The 13,512-nt window shown below is 42.1% G+C and overlaps 1 protein-coding gene across 10 annotated transcripts; it reads left to right on the top strand.

Moving 5' to 3' along the window:
• Positions 1–1,234: 1,234 nt before the first annotated feature.
• Positions 1,235–13,512, top strand: BMI1 (BMI1 proto-oncogene, polycomb ring finger). Of its 10 annotated transcripts, none has more exons than XM_081556722.1 (11): positions 1,235–1,475; positions 6,249–6,379; positions 6,708–6,804; positions 7,413–7,468; positions 7,557–7,607; positions 7,767–7,875; positions 7,956–8,001; positions 8,407–8,505; positions 8,890–8,970; positions 9,063–9,201; positions 13,289–13,512. In XM_081556722.1, the coding sequence occupies exons 2-11, from the start codon at positions 6,268–6,270 to the stop codon at positions 13,327–13,329; spliced, it is 831 nt and encodes a 276-aa protein (XP_081412848.1). In that variant the 5' UTR covers positions 1,235–1,475; positions 6,249–6,267; the 3' UTR covers positions 13,330–13,512. The 10 variants fall into 10 exon arrangements, with proteins under 10 accessions (XP_081412848.1, XP_081412849.1, XP_081412844.1 ...); XM_081556723.1 differs by lacking the exon at positions 13,289–13,512 and adding an exon at positions 9,284–11,326; XM_081556724.1 differs by lacking the exons at positions 1,235–1,475; positions 13,289–13,512 and adding exons at positions 1,721–1,962; positions 9,284–11,326.

Genomic DNA, 13,512 nt, shown 5'->3' on the forward strand with positions numbered 1-13,512 from the left:
GAGTGGTGAGAGTTTGTCTGGATTTGAGTTGGTTAATTATTACTTTGAAGACATAGACACGATTGGCGTTAACTTTTAACGATCTCCTCTCCTCAGGATTAAAGTTAAACACAGTGGAAAGGATGCGGTCTCCGGGGTTGCTTTGAAGACCCCAACTTCGGGACGGGGGAGCGGGCGCGGTCGCCCAGCGGCGGGAGCCCGTCCGTTCCGTTAACTGCGCCCGAGGGATCGCCCGCAGCTCGACCCTCGCCCGCGGGGCTCCCGAGGCCCTGCAGGGTCGGCCCCGCGCGGAGCCCCTGCCCGGACCGAGCGGCTGCCCGCGCGCGCCCCGCCTCGGCCACTGGCGGGCGGGAAAGGGGGCCGGCGCGGCCGCGGGAAGACTGGGGCGGGCGCTGTTGTTTCTGCGAGCCCAACTCGGGCGCAGGTTCCGCGCCGCGGCGCCGGAGTCTGGGCCGCAGCCCGTGGGGCCGAGCGGGGGGTGTCGGCCGGCGGTCTCCTCGCGAACATGTGTGCCGCGGGCGGAGACGGACGGTGGAAAGAAAGAAATAACGGGGGTTGGGGTGGGCTGAGCTGCGTGCGGGGCCGGAGCGATGCCCGCGCCGAGAGCAGGGTGGCGCGTGTGGCGCTGTGGAGAAATGTCTCCGCAGCCGCGCCAGCGCCGCCGCCGCGCCGAGCGAGGAGGAGGGGGTCGGGTCGCGCTGCTCCGAGGGGAGGGGGCGGCCGCTGGCCCGACTACACCGACACTAATTCCCAGGCCGCCCTTAAGGAATGAGGGGAGCACGTGACCAGGTGGGGGGGTGGCGGGGGGAGGGGGCGGGCGGACTCTGAGCCATTTTGGAGCCGGTGTCAGTTTCCACTCTGCCTTCAGCGGTGCATTTTTTTTTCCACCCTCCCCTCCCCCGTCCTCAGCCTTCTTCCCCTCCCCCCGCCTCTCCGCACGCACACACACGGCGTCCCCCACCCGCCCTCCTCCCCCCCAACGGCAACTATGAAATAATAATCGTAGTATTAAAGGCAGAGATCAGGGCGAGACAATGGGGATGTTGGCGAGGGAGCCCCGATCCGGATTAGAAACACCTCCCAGCCCCGCAGAATAATACTGATCGCGCCCCCTCCGCGCGCTCCCTCCCCCGAGTGCGGAGCGGGAGGAGGCGGCGGCGGCGGCCGAGGAGGAGGAGGAGGAGGCCCAGGAGGAGGAGGCGTTGGAGGCCGAGGAGGAGGAGGAGGAGGCCGCAGAGGAGGAGGAGGCCAAGGCGGAGGAGGAGGAGGAGGAGGAGGCCGGGCTCGGGAGGCAGCATGAGCCGAGCGCGGCGGCCGCCGCTCCTCTCGGCTGCGCTCGTTGCCCATTGACAGCGGCGTCTGCAGCTCGCTTCAAGATGGCCGCTTGGCTCACATTCATTTTCTGCTGAACGACTTTTAACTTTCATTGTCTTTTCCGCCCGCTTCGATCGCCTCTCGCCGGCTGCTTTTTCCGGGTACGTAGGAGGCGAGGCGCCTCCGGGACGGGGCCTGGGGGCGGCGGGGGCCGCGCGGGACTCAGGCCGGCCGCGGGTGGACGGGGAACGGCCCCCCCCCACCGCGCCTCGCCCGCGCCGGCCGGGAGGGCGCTGACAGCGTGGGCGCCGAGCCCCGCGCCGCCGCCCGCCGCCGCCCGCCGGCCCCGCGCGCCGCCCGGCCCCGCGCGCCGCCCGCGCCCGCGAGCGCGCGCCCGCCGCCGCCCGCCGACTCCCGCGGCGCCGGGACCGACCCGCAGCCCGCGCCGCGCCGCCGCCGCCAGCCGGCCTCGGCGCCGCTCCAGCCGCCGCCCGCTCCAGCCCGGACGCGCCGCGCGCGGCCCCACGTTTTAGTTCCTTTCTCCCCCGAGCGCCCCTCTACACCCTCGCGACGCACATGGCCCCCGAGAAGAATACTTCTATTTGCAGCCTCTGCGGCTCTCCCGGCCACGGCGCCCTTTGTTGAGAGGTAGATTTTGATGAAACGGGGACGGGTGCCTGAAATCGGGAGCTGCTTGGGTCAAGTGGCTTCCCTCCTCTCCCGAAGAAAGGGCTTTGGAGGGGTTTAAACAGCCAGAGAACGCCCCCATTTTATAGGGACGGGTTGCTTGGGGGGCCGCGATCCCTCCAAGGTGGATGTTAGGCTGGAAGAAGCCCGAACAAAAATGTTATTAACTTAAGTTGGAGGGACACTTGGGTGAATTTAGATGGCTTGTAAGATGGCGGTTCCCAGTTGTTTCCAAGGTCTCCTGCGTTTGTGTTTAAAATGGTAAAGTTTTCAAGGTGTTATTTGTTGAGAGTCTCGGATAAGTTCTTCAAATATTACTTCGGAGGTGCTCAATGGAAAGTGGGCATTTCAAATTTGGAGCTTTTTTTGGAGTGATGATGGTGAGTGGACGTTAGTCTTGCAAGAGGTTTCCTCTCTTTTTTCCTCTTTTTCTTTTTTTTCCCGTCTCAGAGACTACAGTTTTGTTTTTTTTTCCACCTCTGGTATGGGATGCACTTAGAACCATGACTTAAGTCTACAACGTTTTATAGGTTTTGCTAAATGTCAGCATAGGTCATGTGGTGAAGAGATGCTTTGGAGAAAGGAGCACTAAAAAGTTGATGGCATATGTTTATGCAGTCTTTTGGGTTTGACAGCCATGTAGCACGATCTTTTTCCTAGAGATTTACAGTTAATAATTGGAAGTAAACAAGTATAGAGCCTTTGATCATTCCCAATTGCAATAAAAGGATTTAGTGGGCTTAGTGGTCACGGTTCAGTATCTGAAATAGAAGCATGTATTAACCCCTTCCCAGAAAGTAGGCAAAATGCTGGGCATATTTATTCAAATCCAAATGTAGGTTGGTGATGCCTAGAATGTTATGTGTAGTTCAACTTATGTTTTATAGGAACCTTAACCCCCATGTTCTGGAAACATAAGCCACACTAAAGTCTAGAAACTTAAGGATGCCAATTGTTAACAGCATATGCCAGCTTAAGACTATATTAACATTTGAGTTTTAAGTAGAATTCCTTTGAGGTTGATTTTATGAGTAAATTTATAAATTTTTAAATAATTAAGTTCATTTCCATACATCTGCACCAAAGTGCAAAGGTGTTTGAAATAACCTACCTGTATAAATTTATGCCTAGTAACAGTATCTTTAAAGCCATTAAGCCACTGTATATGCATGTGTGTGTTTGTATACACACATGCATACACACACGCTTCTGTAAGAAAATTGAGCAGTTAGTTGTACTTAAGTCCATTAATGCTCTACCATTAAGTTCTTGGATGTGCATTCAGTGCCCCTAAAAGGTGAAATTCTCCGTAGGAGTCAAGTTAACCCCAACTTTACCCATACTTGTATTGGGCTGGGAGCTCCAACTGGGGTTATGGAGTTCATTTGCATTTCTTAGACTGCAATAGTCAAGCTGATTGTTAACATAAGAACTTGCTTCTGTTTTCCTTCATTTTGACATGACTGGTGTTAGGCCTCCAACTAAACTGACTGCCCCAACTAAGTATGTTATAATGAGAAGTTTTAACTATTGAGTATTTTTCCATAGTATGTTTGGTACCTTTTTGCTTGCTTAACTGGCAATGTCTGTGGTGGAACCTAGAAGGTTTTCCTTTCTAAGGTGCAAGAGATTGTTTCTGAAACTCTTATCAAACATGTCAGATGTTTTGAAAGTCTTTATTAGGCTGCCAGTGCTTTCAAGTGGTATAAAAAGATAAAGAACTGATTCTTACACAAGTAACAAAGTGATACTTACTAGCACTATAAATGGTTATAGGGTTGTGGCCAAATTCTTCTGAATTGAAGTAAAGGAGTTGTGTGAATTAAGACTTAAGATGAATTTGAAAAGGTTTTGGTCAAGTACATGAGACTTAAATCTGATTGTTTTCTGTCTTAATATTTGTGTTTGGTGTTGGTTTTATATAGAGGAGAAATTCAGGCAGCTGTTTTTATTAATGCCCCTTCCTGAACTTCAGGATCCCGGCATTAGTATGATGCTTTCACATGGAGACAGAAGTATCACCTTGCTAACTATCTATATAGGAAAGGTCCTGCTGTTTCACAAGGGGCGTTTTCTTTCAGAACCTAGAAGGCTTGTCTTTAATCACCAAGTACAATAGAATTAAATATTGCTACTCTTTAGGGACACTGCTCCACCCACAACTCCTCTGTAACCCCATAGTAACAATATGTTGACAATATTCCTCTAAACAAGTCTTCCAAAGATAACTAAGGAGTCACACATGACGTTTTTCTGGTTGAAGTCACTGGTTGCCACTGTGGTCCCTTTTTATAAAAGAGGCTTTGTTTTGTTTTTTACCATCCCCCCCCCCCCGGTACTCCAAAGCTTTTAGTTTCAGCCATTGAGCTGTGTTGATTAGTATTTCTCTCTTCTGCATTGAAATTCCCTGAGAATTAAAACCTCAGATGCATCTTCAAGTTTCACCAGTTCCTAGATTTCTATTCAAGGCAGCTTTGAGAATGTGCTTCAGAGAAATCTGGAAGCTTGGTCTTATCCCAGATTCTGAAATGAATGAAGTGGGAGTAAGAAATGCATTTTTCGAGCATACTGCACGAAGTAATTGACTTCCCTTATTGTCCACTGGCGTATTGTTGCTGACAGTTCCCCCCGCCACCCCCCCCGTGACTTTTCTATAATATATGATATCTGTTGGGGATGTCATTTCATTGTGTGGAGGTTTGCCTGGAGGTTAGGCTGAGAAAATGACATTTGTTTTTCTCTGCTATGGATGCTCAGGGCTGACAAGGTGTTGATTTAGCGTTGGGAATGGGCTGGTCACATGGTTCTTTAACTTATTGTCACTATCGTCGATTCAAGTAGTTTTTCTTGTCTCCATCCAGCATAGTTCAGGTAAAACACAAGGCTTTGTACTCGCCTTCTCTGCGGTAAAACAGATTTCAGTTTTCAGCCTTTCCAAAACTTTGTATCGCTCATCTAATCTGCAGAAGAACTTCCTACCAGAGAAGAAAGCATTAAAGAGGTTCATTTCAATAAACATCTCTGCAATTTGAGCCCTGATGGTTTCGGGCTAAGTGCACAGTTGGCAATTCTCAAAAGATCCCTTCGTGAAAATTTTGACCTAGTGATTGCTAACTGGAGAGACCGTGTCAAGATCTGAAAGAATCTCTTCGCGCCGAGTCCACATGGAAAGAGGCCCCCAAGAGTGTCCGAAATGGCCGAGAGTGCGGTTTGCATTTTTCTTTACCACTTTACGCTCCAGGGTCCCCCGGGCTGCCTACCGGGTCGCCCCGCTCGAGATCCTGCTCCCCAACGTCAGGGGGCCTCGTGGGGCCGCCCCACCCCCGCGCCGCGCGCCTGCACCCCACCCCGCCCCCGCGCCGGCCCCGCCCCCGCGCTGTGCCGGCCCCTCCCCCGTGCCCGCCGCCGCCGCCGCCCGGCAGCCCCGCACGCCCGCCGAAGCTCCGGGCTCGGCCCGGCTCCGCGCGCGGAGTTGCAGCGGTGGCCGGATGCCAAGTGTAAGTGTAAGTTGCTATGGAAACCCCGACAGAGGCAAGTTCCGAATCCGGAGCGAGACGGAGCCCCGGGCGCCGCCGGATCCGCCCCTCGCATCCCGGCCCCCGGGCGTCCGCGCGCTCAGGCCCCAGCCCGAGGCCGACTCGAGGTGCTTCTCCTGCGGCCCGAGCACCCAGCTCCGGAAATGCCAGGGATGCAGATAGAGCAGAATTTGCTTTCCCTTTGTATCGCGTCTAAACGTGCCAGGTTCTGGTGGCTGGAACCGCCTAAAACAACCGGAACCCCCGGGAAGCGGGGGCATGCTCCTGGATTTTCGATCGAAGAGCCATAAGGAAGTTTTACGATAAATTTGGAGTCCTGGAACAACCCCTCGCGGTTGGTAAATATCTGCGGGGAGTGTATTGCATCTGCAGCAGCCGTGGGGCTGCTGGGCTGGAGGACAAATGGAAGAAAGAGACCCGAATAACTCTCAGCTCCCAGCCCCCACCTCAGACCTTTTCTTCTCCCTCCTGGAATGACCTGAGGGACCAGATACTACTTTTCTTGGATTCTTTTTCATCTTTTCAGTAGAACTGATCGAGGTCTGATCGGTGAATTCCTTATGTAGAAGACGTTGGGACAATCCTGCTGTACAGTGTTAAAAATGCATTTTATCAACTTCTCCAACATTTGAGAGCGTATGGTTCCTGGGAGTTGGAGATAATCTCGATTCTCTTTCTGTGAATTATAGCCAGTATTACTTTGTCTTGCAGGATCTTTTATCAAGCAGAAATGCATCGAACAACCAGAATCAAGATCACTGAGCTAAATCCCCACCTAATGTGTGTGCTTTGTGGAGGGTACTTCATTGATGCCACAACCATAATAGAATGTCTACATTCCTGTGAGTACCAAGTTTTAGACCTTTTTGTGTCATGCATATTTAACATCTTGTCCTGAAATTTGAAAACTAACAATTCTGGCTGTCCTTAAGAATGCTGGTGCAAAGTGAAGAAGTTGTTTTCTTCTCTTGTATTTAATGACTTTTTTGTTAATGCATACAATAAAATATTATTGTGTAAGTATTCTCAGGCTATCAACTGAGTTTGTTTAATTATAAATACCTTTTGGCAGTTACCATTTTGTTACTACTTGTTCTCTGTTTCTGACACTGATTTTATTGTTTAGCATCTAATTCCTGAACTGTAAAAAATTTGTGTTTTTACTTCTAGTCTGTAAAACGTGTATTGTGCGTTACCTGGAGACCAGCAAGTATTGTCCTATCTGTGATGTCCAAGTTCACAAAACCAGACCACTACTGAATATAAGGTAAGAAAATGTTTAAAAATCATTGTTTATAATTTTTATTGGAATTGTAGTACGTAATAAATTATAAATCTATACATAAATATTCAAAAATTGTTGAATTTGTTTATTTCTTCACACAAAATTTACTCTTCAGTCCCCATCTGATATGCATGTTTTGTAGAGGGTAGCCCCCTTCATTTCTTGGCCGTTTTAATGATGACTAAACAGATTCTAAGTTTTTTTAACCATCTTTTAGAAATCGAATTAGTTTTCCATTTTTGCATTGCTTTATTGACCTTGTGACAGGCAAGAGTGAATGTGTTTAAACTGCTTCCATTCTCTCTTCTTTGTTCTCTTTCATATTAGCTAGTTTGGTCATTTGAAAAGCACACTTCTCTTAGCGAAATGTGAAGAATTTATTAGTGAATGTAAAATGAAATATTCTTCTACTAATTTAAGACAGTTCTACCACATAAAGAACTTTTATCCCCATAATTATGTTGATGTAGTTATAGACAGTGTCACAATCAAGTTAAATTCTATAACACAAAACAAAGAATGTGTTGAAATGTATGAACATTTATAGTTTTTGCTATATTGAAAACTTATTTTCTAATTTATTCTCTCAGGTCAGATAAAACTCTTCAAGATATTGTATACAAATTAGTTCCAGGGCTTTTCAAAAGTGAGTAACTTGCTTAAAAGTAAACATTTTAAAAGTATTTACCGGTTTTTCTTGCTATACCAAATATTTGTCTTTTTACTCTCTTTAGATGAAATGAAGAGAAGAAGGGATTTTTATGCCGCTCATCCTTCAGCTGATGGTAAACTCTTTGGAATGGGAAAGACATTTTATTTGGAGGGAGAACTTATTCAGTAATTTATTAAAACTAAGTTTAAAGTACAGTTCCATGCTTCTATGTATGCAATATTTCATTTAAATGTTTAAATATTAAAAATTGAATTTTAAAATGTCTTTATAGCTGCCAATGGCTCTAACGAAGATAGAGGAGAAGTTGCTGACGAAGATAAGAGAATTATTACTGATGATGAGATAATAAGTTTATCCATTGAATTCTTTGACCAGAACAGGTAAATTCTTTAGGAAATATGTTTTATGCTAATATATTTATTAGATACATTGTTTGCTTAATAAATTATTTGTTTCTTAGATTGGATCGGAAAATAAACAAGGACAAGGAGAAATCTAAGGAGGAGGTAGGTTCCATGGACCAAAACACATTGTTTAGATTCTCGACTTTATGAGAGTGTATGTTGCCCTTTCGAATATCCTAGGGTAGGATGATCCTATCAAATAGAAGAAAATCATCATATTTGATGTTTTAGAGTTGACCTATATCTGATAGTTAACAGATGGGATTTATATATAATTACTATTCTTACAAAATATTTTCAGTACTATTTAATGCTTTGATATACTGAAGGAATCTGTTCATCTAGTATTTATAATAATAGCACATTCAAAGTATAGTTGAGAACAGTCAAATCTCAGCTTTGGTGTTAGTACCTTTTATCATACTCAAACATCTATCTAATTGACTTAAAAAAAATCTTAAAGTTAGGAATTTAAAAAAAATTAACTTTTCTTAAATATGCTTTTAGGTGAATGATAAAAGATATTTACGATGCCCAGCAGCAATGACTGTGATGCACCTAAGAAAGTTTCTCAGAAGTAAAATGGACATACCTAATACTTTCCAGGTATCTACTTTATGGTTTTCATGCATTTTATGTAAATGCTTTTTTAAAAAATTCAGTGACCTTTTTCTTTTTGCATTCTAAACGCAAAAAAGCAACATTTTTTTTTTTTTTAACTTGGTACTTTATTTGAAAATAACTCTTAAAATGTTTGGTGTGGATCCTGTTTTATGCTATGAAAGCAAATCCATTAATGATTTCAAGAAGTTTTTCCTCATTTGAAGTTCCAAGAGGGATTCTTGCTTTGTCCAAATGTTTGGAGAAAGTGTTTTTTAAAAGCGTTTTTTTTTTTTTAATCATTTTTGGATTATATTTAGATGATCAGAAAATCTATATTCACCATAATTCTTTGTGATGCTTAATAATTGAAGTGTTGTTTATTAACAGATTGATGTCATGTATGAAGAGGAACCTTTAAAAGATTACTATACACTAATGGATATTGCCTACATTTATACCTGGAGAAGGGTAACTAAGCATACCTGATGCTCATAGATTATTTTGGTAAACTGTACTTAAAGATTTAAGACTGATTTTTTTCCCCCCTCTTAACTTTGTAGAATGGCCCACTTCCTTTGAAATACAGAGTTCGACCTACTTGTAAAAGAATGAAGATCAGTCATCAGAGAGATGGACTGACAAACACTGGAGAACTGGAAAGTGACTCTGGGAGTGACAAGGCCAACAGCCCAGCAGGAGGTATCCCCTCCACCTCTTCCTGTTTGCCCAGTCCCAGCACTCCAGTCCAGTCTCCTCATCCTCAGTTTCCTCACATTTCCAGTACTATGAATGGAACCAGCAGCAGCCCCAGCGGTAACCACCAATCTTCCTTTGCCAATAGACCTCGAAAATCATCAGTAAATGGGTCGTCAGCAACTTCTTCTGGTTGATACCTGAGACTGTTGAGGGAAAAAGAAATTTTAAACCCTTGATTTATATAGATATCTTCATGCCATTACAGCTTTATAGATGCTAATACATGTGACTATCGTCCAATTTGCTTTCTTTTGTAGTGAAGTTAAATTTGACTATAAAAGATGGACTAGATGTGATATTCATATGGACGTTAATGAAAAAGAAAGATCATTTCTCGGAAGAATTAGTTTCAGAGAAAGCAGGCAAGATGTTTTTCTGTGTTAGGACCGATGTGTAATGGTTTCTGTCACCATTGTTTGGATTTGAAAATCTTCTGCAGTGGATATAAACATTGGGCCGTAGTTTGTTAATCTCAACTAACGAAACCTCCATTACATCCTCCTTGATTGTTCTTGTTATTATGCTGTTTTGTGAATCTGTAGAAAACAAGTGCTTTTTATCTTGAAACTCAACAAATGGAAAGAATATGCATAGAATAATGCATTCTATGTAGCCATGTCACTGTGAATAACAATTTCTCGCATATTTAGCCATTTTGATTCCTGTTCGATTTTTTACTTCTCTGTTGCTACGAAAAACCGATCAAAGGAAAGTAACTTCAGTTTTACAATCTGTATGCCTAAAAGCGGGTACTACCGTTTATTTTACTGACTTGTTTAAATGATTCGCTTTTGTAAGAATCAGATGGCATTATGCTTGTTGTACAATGCCATATTGGTATATGACATAACAGGAAACAGTATTGTATGATATATTTATAAATACTATAAAGAAAATATTGTGTTTCATGCATTCAGAGATGGTTGTTAAAATTCTCCCAACTGGTTCGACCTTTGCAGATACCTATGTTTGAGCCTTATCAGCATAGAATATTTTTAACGTGGATATCTAATTCTAACTTCTGTTACATTGGAAGCAACTGGTATTATCGTAATATGGATTTTTCTCTAGTAATACCTTTTACTTTTAAAATTATTTGCTGCATTAAAGGAAAACTTTTCACTAAGGAATTTGGAAATGCTGTCATCATTTCCTATTGCTTACAATGGTAATTAATGTGTTTTTAAAATGCATAGTGATCACTGTAATTCTAAGACTGATTTTGAAATAAGCCAGATTGCTGGAGAAAGAAAATTTTTATCTAAAATTATTTTAATATGTGGCATAGTGGAAATCTCAAATTTAAGAATTGCTTTTACAATTATAAACAGTGGAATATACCCTCTCTGTAACTTCTGGAAATAGAAGCAATTTATTGTGAGCTTCTACAGGTATTAGTTTTTAAATAGAGTGAGCATGTTGAATTTAAAATATGAATATCCCCCAAATTTTCAGTTTGTGTTTTGCTTTGGTCGAACTTGGTGTGTGTTCATCACCCATCAGTTATTTGTGAGGGTGTTTATTCTCTATGAATATTGTTTCATGTTTGTATGGGAAAATTGTAGCTAAACATTTCATTGTCCCCTGTCTGCAAAAGAAGCACAATTCTATTGCTCTGTCTTGCTTATAGTCATTAAATCATTACTTTTACATATATTGCTGTTACTTCTGCTTTCTTTAAAGATACAGTAAAGTTTTATGAAACCACAAAATACATATATTTTTATTTTGACCTAAATTTGTACAGTCCCATTGTAAGTGTTGTTTCTAATTATAGATGTAAATTTAAATTTCATTTGTAATTGGAAAAAATCCAATAAAAAGGATATTCATTTAGAAAATAGCTAAGACTTTAATAAAAATTTGATATGAAAAGCACAATGTGCAGAAGTTTTGGAAACCCTGTTGTGGATTACACCAGGTAAAGGCTAAAGAACATCCATTGCTGTTTTAGTGATGTTGCTGAGAGTACATGCTTTGTTGTATAATTGCTTGAAAGCCCAATGGAAAGATGTATCTGTTTATTTACTTTATAATCTTTGAAGTAAAAGTTACTCATGTTTGCCAATTTTGGTGAATTTAACTTATTTTTCTAGGCTTTTCTTCTCAAGTGTTTCATGATGTTATCTAAGACAAGAAAAAAAGTTAATGAAAGTTTCAAGTGATGTTTTTACTTTGGATATGACCATGTATATAGACAATGAAAAAATATTTTCAAAGGCTAAAAACTTCAAGTGCTAGTGGACTGTCATTTGACTTAACACAAAACCAAGTCGTAGGACCAACACAGAACTCAAAGACTTTACATCTCAACTATTTATGGATTTATTTTTGAATTTACTTAGTAAAACATCAGATACTGCATTTATAGCTTACCTAACACTATTTTCTCCTGCTTGAAAACATGTCCATTTATTTTGTTTGAAAGAGGAGTTTTTCCCCAGTCAATGTGAAAATTGCTTAAGCTTTAAAGGATATTTCAGCTAAAATTTGTCTTTAAATAAAAAAGAAGAAAGATTACAATGTTTTTTATTCTCGATAACCAGCCATCACGCTTGACAATTAGGCTTTAAAACTTTTGCTAAACTACCACTTTAAATTTCAACCTTATAAAAACCCATAGCTGCTAACTTTGTAACTCTTAGTAGTCAATGCAGGAAACATGAAAAGTCGGCTGTAAGTTTGGCTGTTGCTTCTGAAAAGTATTCTGGGATTCTATACCACAAAGTTAGAGCTAAAAATATTCCACAGAAAACACCTAAATTGATTTCACAGATTTTAGCTTAAATGCAAAAAAAGAATGAGGCTGGTTCCTGTTGTGTAAATAGTGATCTATCTTGCTTTACACATGCATACCCCTTTACAAGTACTTTTTTGCTTTTAAAATTGCCGGCCGTTAATTGCTCTTGAGTTGAAAAAAAACAGTTGCCCTTCAGTTGACTTCACCTACCAACCTTAGTGCTTCGTTTCCATATTTGTATGTGCAAATGTTAGGACCTCTGGAGGTACAATACAACCGGCAGAGTAAGCTATTAGGGCTTTTCCTTCATCCTTTCCTCTTATTCTTTTCCCAATATTAGAGTTGCAGTTCACTTGTGGTCTTTTGGTACACTCACTGTATAGGCCTATCAAAAAGTTTTGGTATGAAAAATTAATAGGAACGTAAAAAGAACCCATGTGAAATCCTACTTGCACTGGCCAAGGAGAAATGAAAATGTTTGGTTTTTTAAAAATAGCTTATGTTAATTAACCTTTAGAGGAGATGGGATTTTAATTTTAGAAACAATCTGCACATTGAATCTAGTCTCCTTTAGAATCCTGAGGTGATGGAAGTGTTATTTTTGTCCATTTCTCTTTATACTTTAAAAGTTTTAAAAATACATCTTTTTCTTCTGGGTATTCCATTGCCCTGGAATGACAGTTGGAAATTCTGATTTAGTTTAGTGCTCCATGAAATGGAGGCTCCATGTTCTTTTGAAGTACAATGATTGTTTCCTCCATACAATTTTACTCGCGTGTTATCCAAAACAAAAGGTCTTGATGAAACGACATTTTAAAGGGCCATTAAGAGAAAAAAAAAGTGTATACCTTTAAGACTTCTAAGGTGTAAAGAGCACAGAACGCAGCTCCAAGGTAACGCTCTTGGGTTAGATGAAGTCATTTCTGGAGGATGTTTCTTCAAGTATAAAATGAACAGTACAACAGGTGATTATTTCTAAGGCTGCTTTTAAAAAAAATCCTGATTCATCCAAAATAAATTAAACTGGGACCACAGAATTCGGATAGATGGATCCTTTACAAGGAAGAGAAAGTATCACATAGCAGAACCTCCCAGTAGATCAGACGTAGGAAATACCCCGCGAAGCCTTTCCATCGCCTTAAAAATCTCCCTTAAAGATCGCCCAGTTTTGATTATGAAAGTCTCCGAAAATGTTTACACAGTCGAGTGTTTCCTGTTTCCGCAGTTAATTTTTTTTAACGTTTTTTTCTTCTTTTGGTTCATGAAACGGATTTCCTTTATTTGCACCAGTTTCTTTTTCTGAGTGTGCAATTTCTAGAGGTCTCACATGAAGACTTCACCACCAACTTTATCTTCATCAAGTCGACGACATCAAAAGTCATTTATCACTGGAAAGGCTATTCCAGGATCGTTGGGAGTTTTCTCAAGAAGTTCCAGAGCATGTGGAAAACTCACGCGAAGTCTCATTTAACCCTCTATAGGAATAGTAAGCACTCAATAAAACTTCCAATGAA

This window comes from Giraffa tippelskirchi, chromosome 13 (genome assembly GCF_054371585.1).
Source record: "Giraffa tippelskirchi isolate mGirTip1 chromosome 13, T2T-mGirTip1v1.2.pri, whole genome shotgun sequence".
NCBI classification, from domain to species: Eukaryota; Metazoa; Chordata; class Mammalia; order Artiodactyla; family Giraffidae; genus Giraffa; species Giraffa tippelskirchi.